Genomic DNA, 15,886 nt, shown 5'->3' on the forward strand with positions numbered 1-15,886 from the left:
TAATTAGCAATTAGGTGAGCCAAATGAGTAGTGAAATGAAAACAACCAACAGCAGTGGTCTCAACACTGGGCTGTGTGTATGCAGGTTTTCATTCCAACCAATTAATGCTGCCATAATGGATTCTAATTAACTCATTCAGCCATAGGCATTTCACAGCAATTGTTGTCATTTAGACAACACAAATAACACATTTCACTTTATATACATTATGTGCCAACCTACATCCCTAATTCAGCAAATAATCGAGATCTGAGGCTGGAATAATACACAATACACTTTGTCTTAATTACTTAATTAGCCATAACCTTTACACCATTTGTTGATAGGCAAGAAAGAACAATGACTGGAGGGCTGACATGTACACAGGTTTTTGTTTCTACCAGTCACCCTGGCTAAATGAGCTAATTGGCTGTATACGCCAACACTGGTTCACTCGTAGATTAGATGACAGGAAAACATTTCACATAGGGACAGTCTTACTGTCACTCGTGCGCTTACCAAGAAATGTAGCTAAAATGTCAAGATGGCATAAATGTTAAGGCTAATTTGCCAATAATGTAATGTAATGTAATTTAGCAGTTGAGGCCAGAATTTGGCATGAAAACCTGAAACCGATATGGCCAGGACAACAAATTATTTTCCAGAACAATTCCAATTCACAATTTCCATGATTTTCCATAAAAAAACCCCCCAGGTTTTCCAGCATGAGTGGGAACCCTTCCTTGAAGCCAGAAGGCGGTTTTCAACAAGGATAGGAGACGAAGGCCACAAGGGGCAGTTTCGTACAAGGACAGGAGAAATTTCAAAGCCAGTCGGATACTTTGAGTGGGCTTGACTCCCAAATTAAGTTTGTGAACTAGAGATACTGTAAACATTTAGATTGGACTTTAGGAAATACCAATCTGTTTGCATCAATGTCATAGAAGATGACAAATCATTCCCACAAGGGAATTAAATTTGTGAACTTTTTTTGTGTGAACATTTAGGAAAATTGGCCCAGCGAAGAGCCGATTAATACAGGAGCTAGTTTGCTCTACTGGGTCTTTTAGGGAGAGGTACACTTACCAGTGACCTTACCAATGAACAGAGGGCAGCCAGTCAATCATAGCACTGAAACAAATTAGTCAAAAACAAGCAGACAAACTTCAGGTTTCGCTTTTTTATAGTTCAGCTGAAATGCTTTTTGTTCGGGAAACAACACACAGATCTACAGAAAGGAATCCCATCACCACAGTCCAAGTCAAAAAAAAATATGAACTTATTTTTTCCTTTTAACCTTACTGTTGTAGTAGTCTTACACTTGACAAACGCCTTAAACCTCCCACATTTATACAGATACCTAGTTAAGGTGAATGGGGTGGGGGGGAAGAATCACCCTATCTTTTGCTGCCATTCATATTAAACCAAGGTTACCTGCTCAACCAGAAATTTCCTTCAAACATTGAAAATACTGTCTTACAGTAACAATTTTTTCAGATTCAACATTCCATGAACAGTTGCTAGAGTAATATTTCTGCGGTCTTGCGCTTATTTCCCATACGATATCAACATTGATTTTTTTTTTTTTTTTTTCCATTTGTCTTACATTTTTCAGTTGCAGTGCTACAAACATCAATCCAACATTTCCATGACCTTAAAGGACACATAGGGCTTTTCTCAGATAATTGATCTTTAACTTTTTTAACATGTACCGAATTGGCGACTGACATTCATTTAAGGTTACTGGACAAAAAGTCACCGTGGATTTCGATAAAAACCAGGGGAAAAGTGTTTGATTGGATCAAATCGCCACTAGATTTCAAAACCCACCAAAACACTTTAACCAGGTTTCCAGGGAGAACCACCCTAGGTGCCTTTTAAGGGGGGGGGTGGTTGGGGGGGGTAGGATAAACACATAAACCTGAACATATAATTTACTCTATTTTCTAATTTACTCAGTACTTCTGGAGCTGACATTCTCAAACAGCGGTAATAAGAGCTGAGGCGATGAGATGTTGAAAACAACTTATGAAACCGGACGTGCCGACGACACACAGGAGGGCGAGGCTCCACCCTGCACTCACATCTTGATGTCACACAGCAGGCTGATTGATATGCAGTAAATTTATTTTCCAAAAAAAACGAGAAAAAAAAATCTTTTTAAACAAAATAACAAAAAAATAAAATAAAATTAAAAAGAGGAACATGCCATGACGGCAGATTGTGTAGAGTATTACTGGAAGGAATCAGACTGCCTAAATAACATCAAATAATGGTCGAAGGGGCTAATATTCCGGGCGTTTCACTGGGCCCGAGACGAGCAGGGAGGCGCGCATGGCGGTTAGTCAATGTCCATCTCCGGCAGCTTGCCTTCCGTGGATTCGGGGGCGGGCTGGCCGGCGTTCCCGGCGTTCCCGGCCGCGGACCCCTTCTCGGGGCTGGCCGGCTGCGCCTCCGCGCTCTCCTGTCCATTTACCGGCCCGTTCTGCTCCCCGGACTTCTCATCCTTGGGCAGCTCTACCTTGGGTTTGGGTTTCGTGACGATGGGGTTGCAGGCGGAAAACAGCTCCTGTGTAGGGTGAAAGGGGTGAAAGGGAGGATGTACCCGGTTAGCAGGTGACCATACTTTCAGCAATGTCACCCCAAAACAATAGTCTAGTTGTCCAAGTTTGTTTGATACAAAGTCACCAAGACAAGTCTAGATGTACAATTAGCAGGTGACGGAACGATAACCGTACCTTCGTTTTGGCTCGAATCTCTCGGACTTTGACCACAGGATCGGCGGTGGAGTCCTGCTTGCTCTGCTGGTTCATTTTGCTGTTCATCCAGATCATGGCGTCGTTCACCGTCTTGTCCACCTTAGTGACGTCAGCCTCATCCAAGTGCTCGTACAACTCATCCTGAAACATTAAGAATAAAGAAACGTTACCAAGAATCAACAAATGAATCAAGTTGATGGTTCTTACACTGCTGGGTCATTTCCATGACGATGCGGACAGTGCCAGCATACCTTTGTCTTGAAGGCTTCGACGATCTTCATGTACTGTTGGATCTGTTTGCCGAGTTCCTCAAATGCCTTGGGCCGCTCTTCTGCCTCCATGTATCTGTCCTGGATGGGCTGGCCGTGTTTCTGCAGGCAAACAACCGGAACATTCCTCTCAATCCCCCCCTACACCAGCGTGTTTATATTGTAACCGAGGCGACTTGTTTATTTATACATAAATGTCCGTGAGATGACACTACCTTTAGTTCAGCCAGTTTGTCGATGTACACCTGCTTCTGTTGGTCCTCTCCCTCTTCATAGAGCCAGTTTTCGGTGTCCTCGAGTTTTATTGAAAAAGCGTCGCGTTCCTATATCAGAGGGTTTAGAAATGCAAAAGCAAAAAAGTACAAAAGATCAGATGCTGAACTCGTCACTGCAGTCAAACATCTCACCAACACGCCATACCCCCTTTGACAGTTTTTAATGGTTAGCGACAGAAATGCAAAGGCTTTGTGCTTTCACTGACATTTTGAAGGACTCTTTACACAGAGCGACATACACAACAAGTATGAATTCATCCATCCCCTAGGTATAACAAAAAGCTTCCAGTTTTCAGTAGTTTTGATTCTAGGCTTTTGATTGCTTTTGGAGCCTGTTATTGATGTTTGTCAGCATGACGACCAGAGTTGTGTCAATGCCAGGAGAGGGGGAGGGGGGTTAATGTGTCATGTTTAGGCTGCAGAAGCAGGCGACTGAAGAGCAGACCGGTGTGCAGAAACGGGGGCGACGGGGTGGCAACACTCACGGCTTCGCTCACAAACTTCTCCAGAGCCCCGTGGAGCTTGTCCCGCATCTCGTACACGTACTCCTCCACATAGTTCTTGGAGTCGTTTCTCTCCTTCTCCAGCTTGTCCTGCATGATCATCTTGCCCTGAGCCAAAAGGAGAAAAAAGACAATTAAAAACCCATTTTCAGGATGTGTCACTATAATTTGCTGTTTATCTGGGTTACCCATGGTTTTTATTAGGCTGGTACACTAGTCTCATCATTATGATGCACTTATAATATAATACTTCCTTTGCTAGTCATAAGTTTTCATGGGTTGGCTTTTGTCTTTTTGTCATTTGATCTAGCTAGTATGGAGTCCCAATCACACAGTTTTGATAAGATTACATTTCTTCAAGGCGTGTCCGTTAATAGGCCGTTTTAAAATTGACGGAGCCACAAACTCGCTTTACATGTCAAATGGACAAGGAAATGCATTTCTCTGTGATATCTGAGCACAGTGTCATTCAACCCAAAATAATATTAATACTTGGACTGAGCAGAATGTTTGTAAGCTTTGTGACCCCAAATAAGGATTTTAAGAATACGCCTACTGGCACTGGTGGGAGAGAGGTGGGCTGTGGTGGGAGGGGGCGGACAGCAAAGACGCATCTACAAAAGCCCTTCACTCAAGTTATTCCTCTTGGTACACACTACTTTACCTCGTTCTCAACAAAGAGGTTGAGCATGTCATTGGCCAGCTGCCAGTGCAGAGAGTTCTCTATGGGCAGGTCGACGGTTTTTGTTTTGACTTTGGGTTTCTTAGCTTGCGGCGGCTGGTCAGTTTTCTTCTCCTGTTTCCCCTCTTCTGTTGTGGTCTGGGATTTAAGACGGATATATCATCATCATCATCAATTCTGCATTAGAGGTGCAGCAGCAAATGCCTGCTCTGAATACTTCACTCTGAGCTTGGACAATTGTACGCACACACAAGTTAGCATTACTGGAGCTTATATAGAACTAATTCACAAAGGATCCGGTTCGTTCCTGTAATGTAATTACTTTTAAGTCCTTCATCCCTCAACTGAATTTGGAAAGTTTTGGTTTCAGATATTTTGCACTTTACCGCTGAAACTGGAAAAAAAAGACAAATTAATATAAATTGCTGATTTGAAGTTCATGACTCAGTGATTGAAGTATGCTTCTGCTTTTAAACGATGTTCTGCTTTCTAATTACTTTCATATTTAATTCTCCATTCATTGTTTATAACTTGTGATTGTCTGTCTTTTTGGATAACTGTGTTTTGTGTCAGGTCCAAGAGAGATCGGTCTCAATGGGGGTATTCCTGGTTAAATAAATCCCACAAAGCAATGCAGGATTAGACCAATAATCCACCAGAAAAGGGGGGGGGGTATTCTCCAACCTCCATTTCCTCGGTCTCGGACTTCTTGTCTTCATTCTCCTTCTGGCTGTCGCCTTGATTCTTCTGTTCCTCCTGGTCAACCTGCATTTTGTTCTTGGAAAGGCAAAGCAGGAGGAAGAAAAAAAAAAAAAAAGAAAGATAATGAAAAAACCCAGTCATCCCTCACCACAATGACAAAGTCTCCTCTTCCAAGGACACAAGCCAAGAACACCTACAGGCCCAACCGCAAAGCTGAAGCTGTTGCGCAGACTGACACACCCAGGTTATTCAATAGAGGCGATGTTCACAGACAACCAATTATAAAGCATTACAGTGCTACTGGAGCCTCCCTATTCACAGCACTGTGTTCGGACATGCAGACAGGCTTCTTCGAACTATGACAGATACTTGTTATTCGGCGAAACTGTGGCCTCATTTCCGACGTGAGGTGAGAATCAGGCACGGATATTGGCGACTGGCAGCTATCGGGGGGCGGGGGGTACCTCGTCTTCCTTCGCGGCTGAGTCGGTCTCCATGGGCTCCTCGCCCTCGGCAGACTTCTGGACCTCCACGAGGGAGGCGCTGGACACGCTGAACACCCCGTGGATGTTCACTCTGACCTTCACCTTGACCTTGGAGCTCTCCCCCGAGGCCTGGGGCACCACCTTCTGGATCACAAACTGACCTGAAAAACCATCGCCGCCACAACACCGTTAGGGCAACGTTCCAGTCTGTTACTTCTCACACGCTCGCTCACTCACTCACTCACTCAAGGGACCCCACTGTGGTTTCAATTTCCCTTCCGGAAAGACACCGGAAGGTCGAGAGTTTCATCGACAGCCAAGTCTCAAACTTGGCAAAGGTTCACCCTTTCTCCAGCATTAAAGGAATCGGGGGGGGGGGGGGGGGGGGGGGTGTAACAGCCCTGCCCTGAATAAGCCCGAGATCGAGCTCCTGTGTGCATAGCCAAGCCTCTTCACCCTACAGAAACCAAGATATTCCTCCCGCGGTGAGAAGAGTCTGCTTCAATACGGACTTCAATACTTTCTTCTGCTCCAGGTTCATTAAAAAAACAACAGGGATTCTGCTCAGTTTAGATCAGCAGGAGCATACTGGAGCATCTTGGATGAGGATTTCAATCCTACCCATAATTCTCTGGCAAACAACCATAAATACTTCAGGGCTGTTAACTTATAGAATGTAACTTGTTCAGGCTGGTACTGCGGTCTCTGCATTTAAAAAAAATGTGAAGGCAAGGCCTTTACTCTTATGTAACTCATGGATTTTAATGTACATACAGTATAGAACCACACAATATTCAAGCGCACATCTCCACAAACCCAATAATGCTCCGGATTACATTGGCTACAATATTTTTAATAACTTAGTTTTTTTTTTTTTTTTTTACATACTTCCTTGGTTCTACCTCAGCTGGAATAGACTCATGTATTTTAGACGGTTAAAGCAGGGCTGCCCAATTCTGATCTCCCGTTTTCTCTCCCGCCATAACAAAGCGCACCTCATTCAACCGCTAGAGATCACGTTGCGCTGCAAATTAGTAGAGCTCAGTGTGTCAAATTAGGGTTGAACTGGAAATTTACAGGAGTACAGGAGTAGCAGCCCACTTAGTGGGTAGAGGGAAAGAAAAAAGAAAAGAAAAGGAGAACACGCTTCGCTTCCATGGACGTCTCCGTACCTATTGTGGGATCGGGATACGGGAGCTCTTTAGGAGTGTTGTAGTAAGCCTCCAGGGAGAAGGGCTCCTTGCGGTAGAAAGTCAACACTTTGGAGAACGGAGCTGCATGGTTCTTTGGGAATACCTCGCAATCGCTGCACATGGGAGAAACACACACACAGCGTCACCACAGTTTACATCACGTTCAGCATCGCCATCAGCGTGCCAGGGATTTAAACTTAAACTGTATGAACGCAAAGCTATTTTTAAAGACATGATGCAGAGAAGTCCTACCTCAGGCCTTCTTCTGCAGCGGAGTTCCACTTGAGGGAAATGGGGTAGGGAACCACATCAGTGATGGAGAACTCCCTCACTTTGAACGCAGGGGACAGGATCGCACACTGCGGAGGCAGAAGGGAGATGAAGAACCATCCAAATACACCACACAGCCCCAAACACAACAAGAACGACTAAAAATGCGCCAAAGGAAAAACTGCTCAGGATGTACCTAGAGTTACATTACAAATCAGGCTTATACAACACTCACTGCTTGCCCTTACTGAAATGCAAGATCTCTCCTTGGGATTCTTCTCTTTTTCAAATATTAACCAATTCGTCATGGAAACCACAGCAAGAAAAATGTGGAAACCATACGACTAAAAATGCAAGAAATGCAATGGGGCTTTTTAATTTTATTTTTTTCCCTTATCCCATCACGAGTGTGTATTCCTTCAAACAAAAGATTGCCCCCCTATTTCCCAAGGGCACGGTTTTCTAGAGGAAGAGGAAGAAGAGCGCGGACCTGCAGGGCGCATCCCCGTGCCACGGCCTCGTCAGCGTTCAGGGTCGTGCTCAGTTCCTTCCCGAAGAACTTGCTGACTCGCTCTTTCACCGCCGGCATCCTGGAGCCCCCGCCCACAATCTCCACCGCGTAAATGTCCTCCTTCCTCAGCTCTGCACGGGGAGGGAGGGGACACGCAAGCGGCCATTACAGGGGCTTTTCAGCTTTCTTATTTGTTGCCGTAAACATGTTTGTATGCCTACTTTACGGCGAAGCATTTATGAAATAATAAAGACATTTTGGCATAAAACACTGTTCTGCTGCCCTATGCTTGGAAAAAAAACACTTTCTGCAGTCCACTCTGGCCCCGCCCCAATTGTGATGTCAGAATATCCCAGAGTGCCCTACCTCTGTCACACAGATGTTAAATGGAGTCGTAAAATTGTTGACGCTCACAAATTTGTCCGTTCATGTTTAACAGGTTGTTTTAAAAGTCTGACAGGCAGCTGTTACACAGAGCACTGCCAGCATTTGATTGGTTAGAGACGACTAATCTGCAAATGAGATGACTATCTACTCAACCCAACCTGAAACAGATTTTTCCAAAGCTGAAACTGAAAAGTGATTACTCTTTAAAGAAGGGACAGACACCCCGTCCCGTCCCGGGCGAGACACGCGATCCGCGCCCGGGCCCCGGAGAGAGAGCGCGTTACTCACTGGCCTGCTCCATGACGCTGCGCAGAGGGCCCTCCACCTTGGCCAGCAGCCCAGCGCACATCTCCTCGAACGAGCCCCTGGAACACGGCGGTAACAGGGTATTAATAGCAGCCGTATTAATGCCGCACGCTGCGTCACCGTGCCTTTTCATGAATGATAGCATCGCGTGCCCCTTAGGAAATACAAACACTCGGCCCTCCAGACAGACACGCATACACCATTTCTCCTGCCACTCACATACAGTATTCCCCCTATTCCCACACACAAGCGCACACACACACCGAAATCAACCCCCGCCCACACCCACACCCTATCGCACTGCACGCAGACATCGACAGACACACCAACACCAACCCCCGCCCACACACATACAAAGCACTCGTTAATGGGATTTTAACACCAATCAGGATGCGCCTACCGGTTGAACTTCCCGCTGACGTCGATGTCGTTCATGAAGCACTCGATGTTGATGGGAAGGTCCGAGCAGTTGGCGCTCATCAGCTTCTTGAGCTTCTCGCACTCCTGGTAGAGACGCACCAGGGCCCTGGGCTTGGTCTTCACGTCCAGCTTGTACTTCTGCTTGAACTCCTCGCAGAAGTGCTGGACCAGCAGCTCGTCAAAGTCCTTCCCGCCGAGCTCGGCGTCGAACGCCGTGGCTAGGATCTGAAAGGCAGGCCGCGTGAGCCCCGTGCCCGCACATTACCCAGAAGCACAAGCGCACCGACGACGGCGCTCACCTTCAGTTTTCCCTTGTTGAAAGCGCAGATGGACACCTGGTACGCGGAGTGACCCACGTCCACAAACACCACGATCCGGGGCTTCTCCTCTGGAGCGGGGAGGTCCTGTTTGTAGATCCCGTAGGCCAGCGCCACTAAACGGACACGGAGCGCCATTACACCCTGCTGACAGACAGCTAGCCACCGCTGATCGTACAACTGGCTGCTCCTCTCCTTGGCCATATCTTAGTTCTCTCCTGCTACACGGACCTGGTGGTTGCTACACACTAGTTTCAGGGTTATTCGCGCAACCAAAGACCAACCAAATTATTTTCCACCAAACTGAAAGATCCATAAAAACTGCACAGCAGGCTAACACACAGTAGTGTTCAAGACCATCAATACAGCAGCGTGACTGAGAAATTTAAGTTGTCCCAGGATCAGATCACACGTAACTGCAATCTAATCCCATTTTAAACTATTCAGATTAGAATATGGATTCTGACCCAAGATCCGATTTTAAAGCCATTGGTACAACAAAAAATTCTATCTATTGAGGATGATTGCCAAAAAAACATCAACAATCAACATTTTTTCCATTGACATTTGAAGACCTCCAAGGAGCACAGGCATCCTGGATCCAGCATTTCAAATACGGGGAGCTACAGGCAGTTTGGCTCCCCTGAAAGAGACCTGAGCTCCCCAAAAAGCAATACAAATAAACAAATGCCTTTTAGAGCCAAGCCGACCATCTAAAGTAATGCCAGAAATCCCGTCCCCCAAACCCAGTGTGATGTGAGCACTGCCCGGGCGTACCTGCAGTGGTTTCATTCATGAGTCTCAGGCAGTTGAGCCCAGCGATCTGGGCGGCATCGATGACGGACCTCCTCTCTGCGTCCGTATAGAAGCAGGGTACCTACAGAGGAGCCAGGGGGTACACCCAATTACTCCCCCCAACCTCAAAACTGCACATTCCTCTCATCCCTCTGCCAGCTGCAGAGCAGGGATGATTTATATTAGAAATAACAGTCCACTTCTGGAATTCAAAACACTATGTTGCAGTTTCCAAAACAGCCTTGAGTTCAGTGCTAAGGTTAAGGTGCAAGATTACACACATGCAATTAGAATGTTCTTGGCTGAACATTCTAATGTGGATGTAACATTACATTAAAACTATAATCACTACTGGAAACGATGGAGTTCTAGAACACAGACTTGGAATGTCCTGCTCTTTACTGGTCTTCAACATGACCAGTAAAACATTGTTGTAGGAAGAAGCAAGTAACATTCACATTTAAATACAAAACCACCCTTTTTTCCTTGCAATTGGACAGCCTACATCAGTTTTAAACAAACCCCCTTGGGCAGAAACCCAGATCTAATCACAGAGGCCTGAAGATGTGTATATATATATATATATATATATATATATATATAGATAGATATATATATTTTTAAAGTACCTCACAACTAATTTATGCCACTATGATGGAATAATTAATCACTTTCAAAAATATTAATATGATGAAATGAGTGTTGTGCTCCAAATGACAGCTTTTGTTTTTAAACTAAATCATAAACATTGTGGCTTAACCATTTTAAGGCCTTTCCAGTCTTATGTACACTGCTTTAGCACGTTGACAAAATAAATTTGCACGCAAGTACACAAGATTCTGTTATTTTGTTTAAAATAAGTAATGTCACAATGAACAAACAGGCTTCATACAGATATCACGTACGGTGAGTAATTTTCAAGCAATATTTCCCCATTTCTAATGACCTAGCAAAAACACAAGTAACTCAAAAAGCATATTATATTTACATGAAAATATGAAACAATTTTCTTATCTTTTTTGAAATTGTCCAATTCTCTTATTCTCAACCATCAAGCTCAGTCAAGTATCAATTCCCCCAAAAGAATCATGTTCTTAACTATATACAAAATAACAATAATGGCGGGAAATAATCAGTGGAATGATCTGCACCCTTCCTACGCTCTCCACATTAGACACACGATGACAAGTTAACAAACATTGTTGTGGTGGCCTTAAAGCTGTGACTTCTTACTATTATTTTATTTTTTTAAACTGCCCAGGTCTTCAAATCACTAGAAGACTCAAATTTCTCAGTGAGATTAGTTACCAAGTTACCAAAAAAGTCTCATGGCCTCAGTTTCAACTTTTATTATGCTGGTCGTTGACTCGTTCATGCAATTTCTCTCCACACAAGAACTTTATCTGGTACAACCAAGATATTACATTTAGAAATTAAATTGAGACTGTCCCAAAGCTGGGGGCAAATGGTCGCCCCGGTCCCCCTTGGGGATATGCATCCATGTGCACAGATGTTACCTGGTTAAACCTTGCATGGCAAGATCAATATGGATCGACCTGCAACACTTTGTAGTACTTAAGGCCCCTAACTCACTTAGTGAATTCTAGAGCACAATCTAGAACGTTGTTCGTTAGCACTCAGTGAGTATATATCATGTTCAGCAATTCTGAAGCCATTTAATTTTGCATTTGTATACGCTTATTCCCTGAGGTTCCAGTGATATTCTGGGTATTACTTGGAATATCTTGTCTTCAATGACGGCGACGACTACTGCGAAAGGCACAAATCACATTTTCACTTAAGAGGCAGGAAAAAGCCCTTACCGAGATGACGCAGTCCGCCACTGGCTTCTTCATGGCGCTCTCAGCAGTCTCCTTTAGTTTAGTCAGCAGCATGGCAGTCACCTGCTCGATACTGAACACCTTCTCCTCCTCCATGTACATCACCTTCAGGCAAAGCAGCAACGTTCCTTACAATTTTGGCCCTACGAGGCCACCGTCCCCCATCCCATACGAACATTCACCACTGAACTTCACCATTTAAACGGAACACGTTGCACATATGTTTAACAGTACAGACTGCATGTCATTCGATAAGACGGGGAAAAAAGTGGCTAAGACCTTTAAACCCCCTTTAAACCATAGTAGTAAAACGGCAAAACACTCCAAGACTCCTCGTCTCAAAGGACCGTTCTCAAAACGGAGCTCACAGCTGCCATGCTAAGTGTGATTCCTCTCGCCCACAGAGGGCTCATTTTGTAAACGCTTTTGACCCCTCCGCCTCCGATTTAAAAACCTGCAACAAATCTTCACCTATCAAGGGGAAAAATGGCCACAGTGCCGGCGGTGGACCAGAGACCAATAGTGCAGGAGATACAAGCACTTCTGAACACTCAAGTCTCCTTCACACACTCATCTGGGACCCAAAATAATTCAATCAAATTGTTGCACAGTAGCCAAGCAACTCATTACAGGGAAACATACAAAAGGGATGAGGTCAATCGGTGATTCAGTCCTACGGAAAGGCCAGCAGTTCTTGGAGCTCAAAGTTTAGAGGGCTGAATACCCAGGGGTCTGAGGGGGATAATCCAGCTCCCAGAATGCACCTCTCAGGCTCCAGACACTCATTACTTGGGCCTTGGCCAGTTGACAGTTTGCTAGTTACCTTGATGCCAGTCGTGCCCGTGGGCATTTGAGCAAGCTCGTAGACGAGGCTGGACTTCGAGGACTGCACATACGGGTCAGAGAAGGCCCTGCCATGGAACCGCTTGAAACCTTGAACCGTGTTCTTACAGTTTGTGACAACCTGGATAAAAAAAACAGAAGGGGGCATTAACTGGCATTGCCTTTATGTTAGGAAGTTAATTTCTCTGCATTTCTCTAATTAAAGAAAAGAGACCACCTGATTTTTCAGATGGGGTTAGTGCCATTTTATCTACTGGACAACAAATGTACTACAAAGGAAGTGGAAAGGACTTGTGCCATATACCCCTTATTTATTCATATAAAAGTGCATATCTTATCACTAACCAACCAAGTGCAGTTTTTTTTCTCTATTGCACAAGAATACATTTTCACAAGCCCTTTTTCCATTAAATAGCTATAGTTATAGTTAGAAAGGCACCAATTCGCTGCAAAATGCAATGGAAAAAGAGGGGCTACAGATGACTTAAAGACAACAGCAGCACATGCATGCAAACCGGGCAGAAACATCAATACTGACACACTGGAATAAGCCACATAGATAGGGGAAACAATATGGCGAGGCACACCAACGCATGGTCTGCTAAGCAATACATCCCATGATGCCACAGTCACCATGAGCGTGCAGGGCGTACAGGGCGAACAGCTGCAGGTGATGCTTTCGGTTTCATGACGTACCTGGCTTTTTGCAGCCGCACCTATAGAACGGTTGCGAGGTCCAAAGGACACGCATGCTCTGGGAAGGGACAAGAAGAAACAAGTCAATCATTTTATTCTTATTTTTTAAGTCCAGAAACTGGACCCAGGGAAGCGGTTGTAGCAACATGTTCACAACCAGTGCATCACTTCCAGAAGGCAGAAGATTAAGCTCACTTGACTTGGAAGAAGTGTTAGAAATCATGGCTAGCTTAATCAAAAAATATCACACCCATGAACACAAACACATGGTCATTCAGAAGGCTTACATCACAGAGGGAGAAATTACAAGGAGAGCTGCTGCTTCTGCTAATAATAACAATCAAAAACAAGAATGCTACAATCAATATTTCCCTTTAAAGAAATTAACATCTTTAAGGTACTACAATTATATAACTTGCCGTGTTTTATTATCACAAATATTTCCACCTATTCCACGCCTTACTGTACGTCGCTTTGGATAAAAGCGTCTTTCAAATAAATTAAATTTAGTACATCGGGAAACTGGAACGGACAGGACGCTTTCAGATCCTAACGCAATTGGCAGTTAAGCCCAATGTTAGTGTTGAAAAGCCCCTCTGCTAAAATATTCTGCAAAACACGTTGTTGTTGGCTGTGCAGTATCTTGCCGCCATTGAAGACTACAAACTGGGGGATTATAGAAATGATGCACCTGAAAACTTAATCGGCATCCTGTGGGTGTAATATGACAGTGCAATGAAGGTATTAAGGATCATTACAGAAATCATAACTACCCATCAATGAAGCAAAACAATAATGCAATAGCGTTTGAATAAGAGATTCAAGAAACGCACAAATATTTCAAGGTAAATTAACAGAATTAAGTCCACCTTATGTTTTGACAGTATGGCAGTGATTCGGGCCATCCACTTATGTACAATATCTAGCATCACGTGTCTAGCACAGGTCGCAAGCAAGTTGTTGTTCTGGGCAATTGTTCGGCAAACGAATGTGTGAACGTCACATGTATTAATTTCAAGTCTTGAATTTAGCTAGGAGATTGCTTGCAATACAGCAAAGCCAATCATCGCACCGTCATCGTCACAACGGAGCGTGGTTTTTCCGCGTTTCATGACGTAGCTGGATGGAGTCGAATTGTCATCGAACACTCTCGAACCCTCTCGAAAACGAGCCAATGAAGCTCGTTGCGCTAGAACCAACTATCTGTACATTCAACCTACTGGAAATGAATAGGCAATAGGCTAACTAGCTACAGAACATATTTAACCATTTAATGTACTATGCATTTTATTTTGTCGTCATTCATCACCCGTTCAAAAAAGGTTATCACTGCCTGCGGCAGCCTAATTAACGTTACCTAATGAGGCGACATGTATTCTGAATACCGTTCAATTCCAACGCCGCTGGACGTCGTTAGCTAGCCAACTAGCTAGCTACCCACCCGCCTCTCAATAATTCGTAGCTAGCCAAGGCCGAGGCCACGCACTACAGACCGCTAGCTGGTTAGCTAAAGCCATTTTAATTTCATCAGCATTTTTACATCTTAACTTGGAACCCAGCTAGCCAACGTGCAATTCTGACGATGAATAGCGGTTATCGTTACCTAGACTTCACCTAGCTAATGACACAGCTAACGGTATCCATCAGTGACAAAAACGGCTGAGATGTGCTGCACTCACGTGTGTTCTAGTTATCCGCACTCCTTTTCTCGCTAGCTAGCTTGCAGGGCAGCTAATGCGCAAGGCCGCATTACTGAAACTAACCTCACCGTTGCCTCCATTAACACATAAAGAAGGCTCTTACTAATGAAAAAGAATAGAAGAGGTAAATCAGTAAGATTAATGTTTTTGTACTTACGGTGTAGATCGGTCACTGTACTCGTTGGCTATGGTTTCTATGCCTCCGGCTCGGGCAACAGCAACATAGCAGCTCAGAAAGCCCACATCAAACCCTACCACTGACATCTTTCACTGTAGCTTAGCTAATTGATAATGTGAGACGTTTGCTAGCTAGATATCTATAAGAAAATACCTAACTATAAATGGATTGTTGTGCCCTAAAACAATAAAACAGCGATGCGCAAACTCGACAACGATGTATAAAAAATATAGAACAACTTGAAATCCGGACCTATACAAATATTTCAATACATTATCCACTTCAGTGTTATCTGCCGTTTGCACGATGGAAGCCGGCGCTTGCTTGATGCGGGAGCCCTCCTGTGAATCTCGCAATCTTCTCGCGATGTTTGAACTGTTCTAGACGACTCTGGACTTTTCTACAGCAAGGGCGTGTTGTTCAACCTGTTCCGTTAGTTCACGAGCATCAGCTCGGCGCAGTCGCTGCGCAAATCTTCAGGTCTTCATGTCAGCAAGATTGGGGGTAACGGTGGTTCAATTGTTGCATCATACCTATAATGCAGATTAGGGAATGTGCAGATGCTTTGAATTGACGTTCGTTATTATACATAATTTCCATTGAAAGGAGGGCAAATGGAAAACGACTGCAAATACATTTTTAGGATCAATGGTATATGTGTTTCCTCAATAACAGGAGTCCAGGTGTTGGTCAGCGATTTACTGCAAAGTGGCTCGTTCACCAATGTAATAGAAGATAGGGAATGTCTGAATGTTGATATTATACAAGCAAGCA

At 44.3% G+C, this 15,886-nt stretch overlaps 1 protein-coding gene across 1 annotated transcript; it reads right to left on the reverse strand.

The window, feature by feature from the left end:
- Positions 1-1,145: 1,145 nt before the first annotated feature.
- hspa4a (heat shock protein 4a) lies at positions 1,146-15,482 on the reverse strand. Its single transcript, XM_061247489.1, has 19 exons — positions 15,092-15,482; positions 13,235-13,292; positions 12,519-12,659; positions 11,678-11,800; positions 9,837-9,936; positions 9,042-9,175; positions 8,723-8,967; positions 8,305-8,381; positions 7,609-7,760; positions 7,101-7,207; positions 6,828-6,961; positions 5,635-5,816; positions 5,153-5,245; positions 4,451-4,606; positions 3,769-3,894; positions 3,224-3,331; positions 2,991-3,110; positions 2,719-2,880; positions 1,146-2,549 (listed from the first exon to the last, which is right to left on the reverse strand). Exons 1-19 carry the CDS (start codon positions 15,196-15,198, stop codon positions 2,322-2,324), a joined length of 2,553 nt encoding a protein of 850 aa, XP_061103473.1. The 5' UTR covers positions 15,199-15,482; the 3' UTR covers positions 1,146-2,321.
- Positions 15,483-15,886: the final 404 nt, after the last annotated feature.

The sequence above is a fragment of the Conger conger genome, chromosome 7 (genome assembly GCF_963514075.1).
Source record: "Conger conger chromosome 7, fConCon1.1, whole genome shotgun sequence".
Taxonomy (NCBI): Eukaryota; Metazoa; Chordata; class Actinopteri; order Anguilliformes; family Congridae; genus Conger; species Conger conger.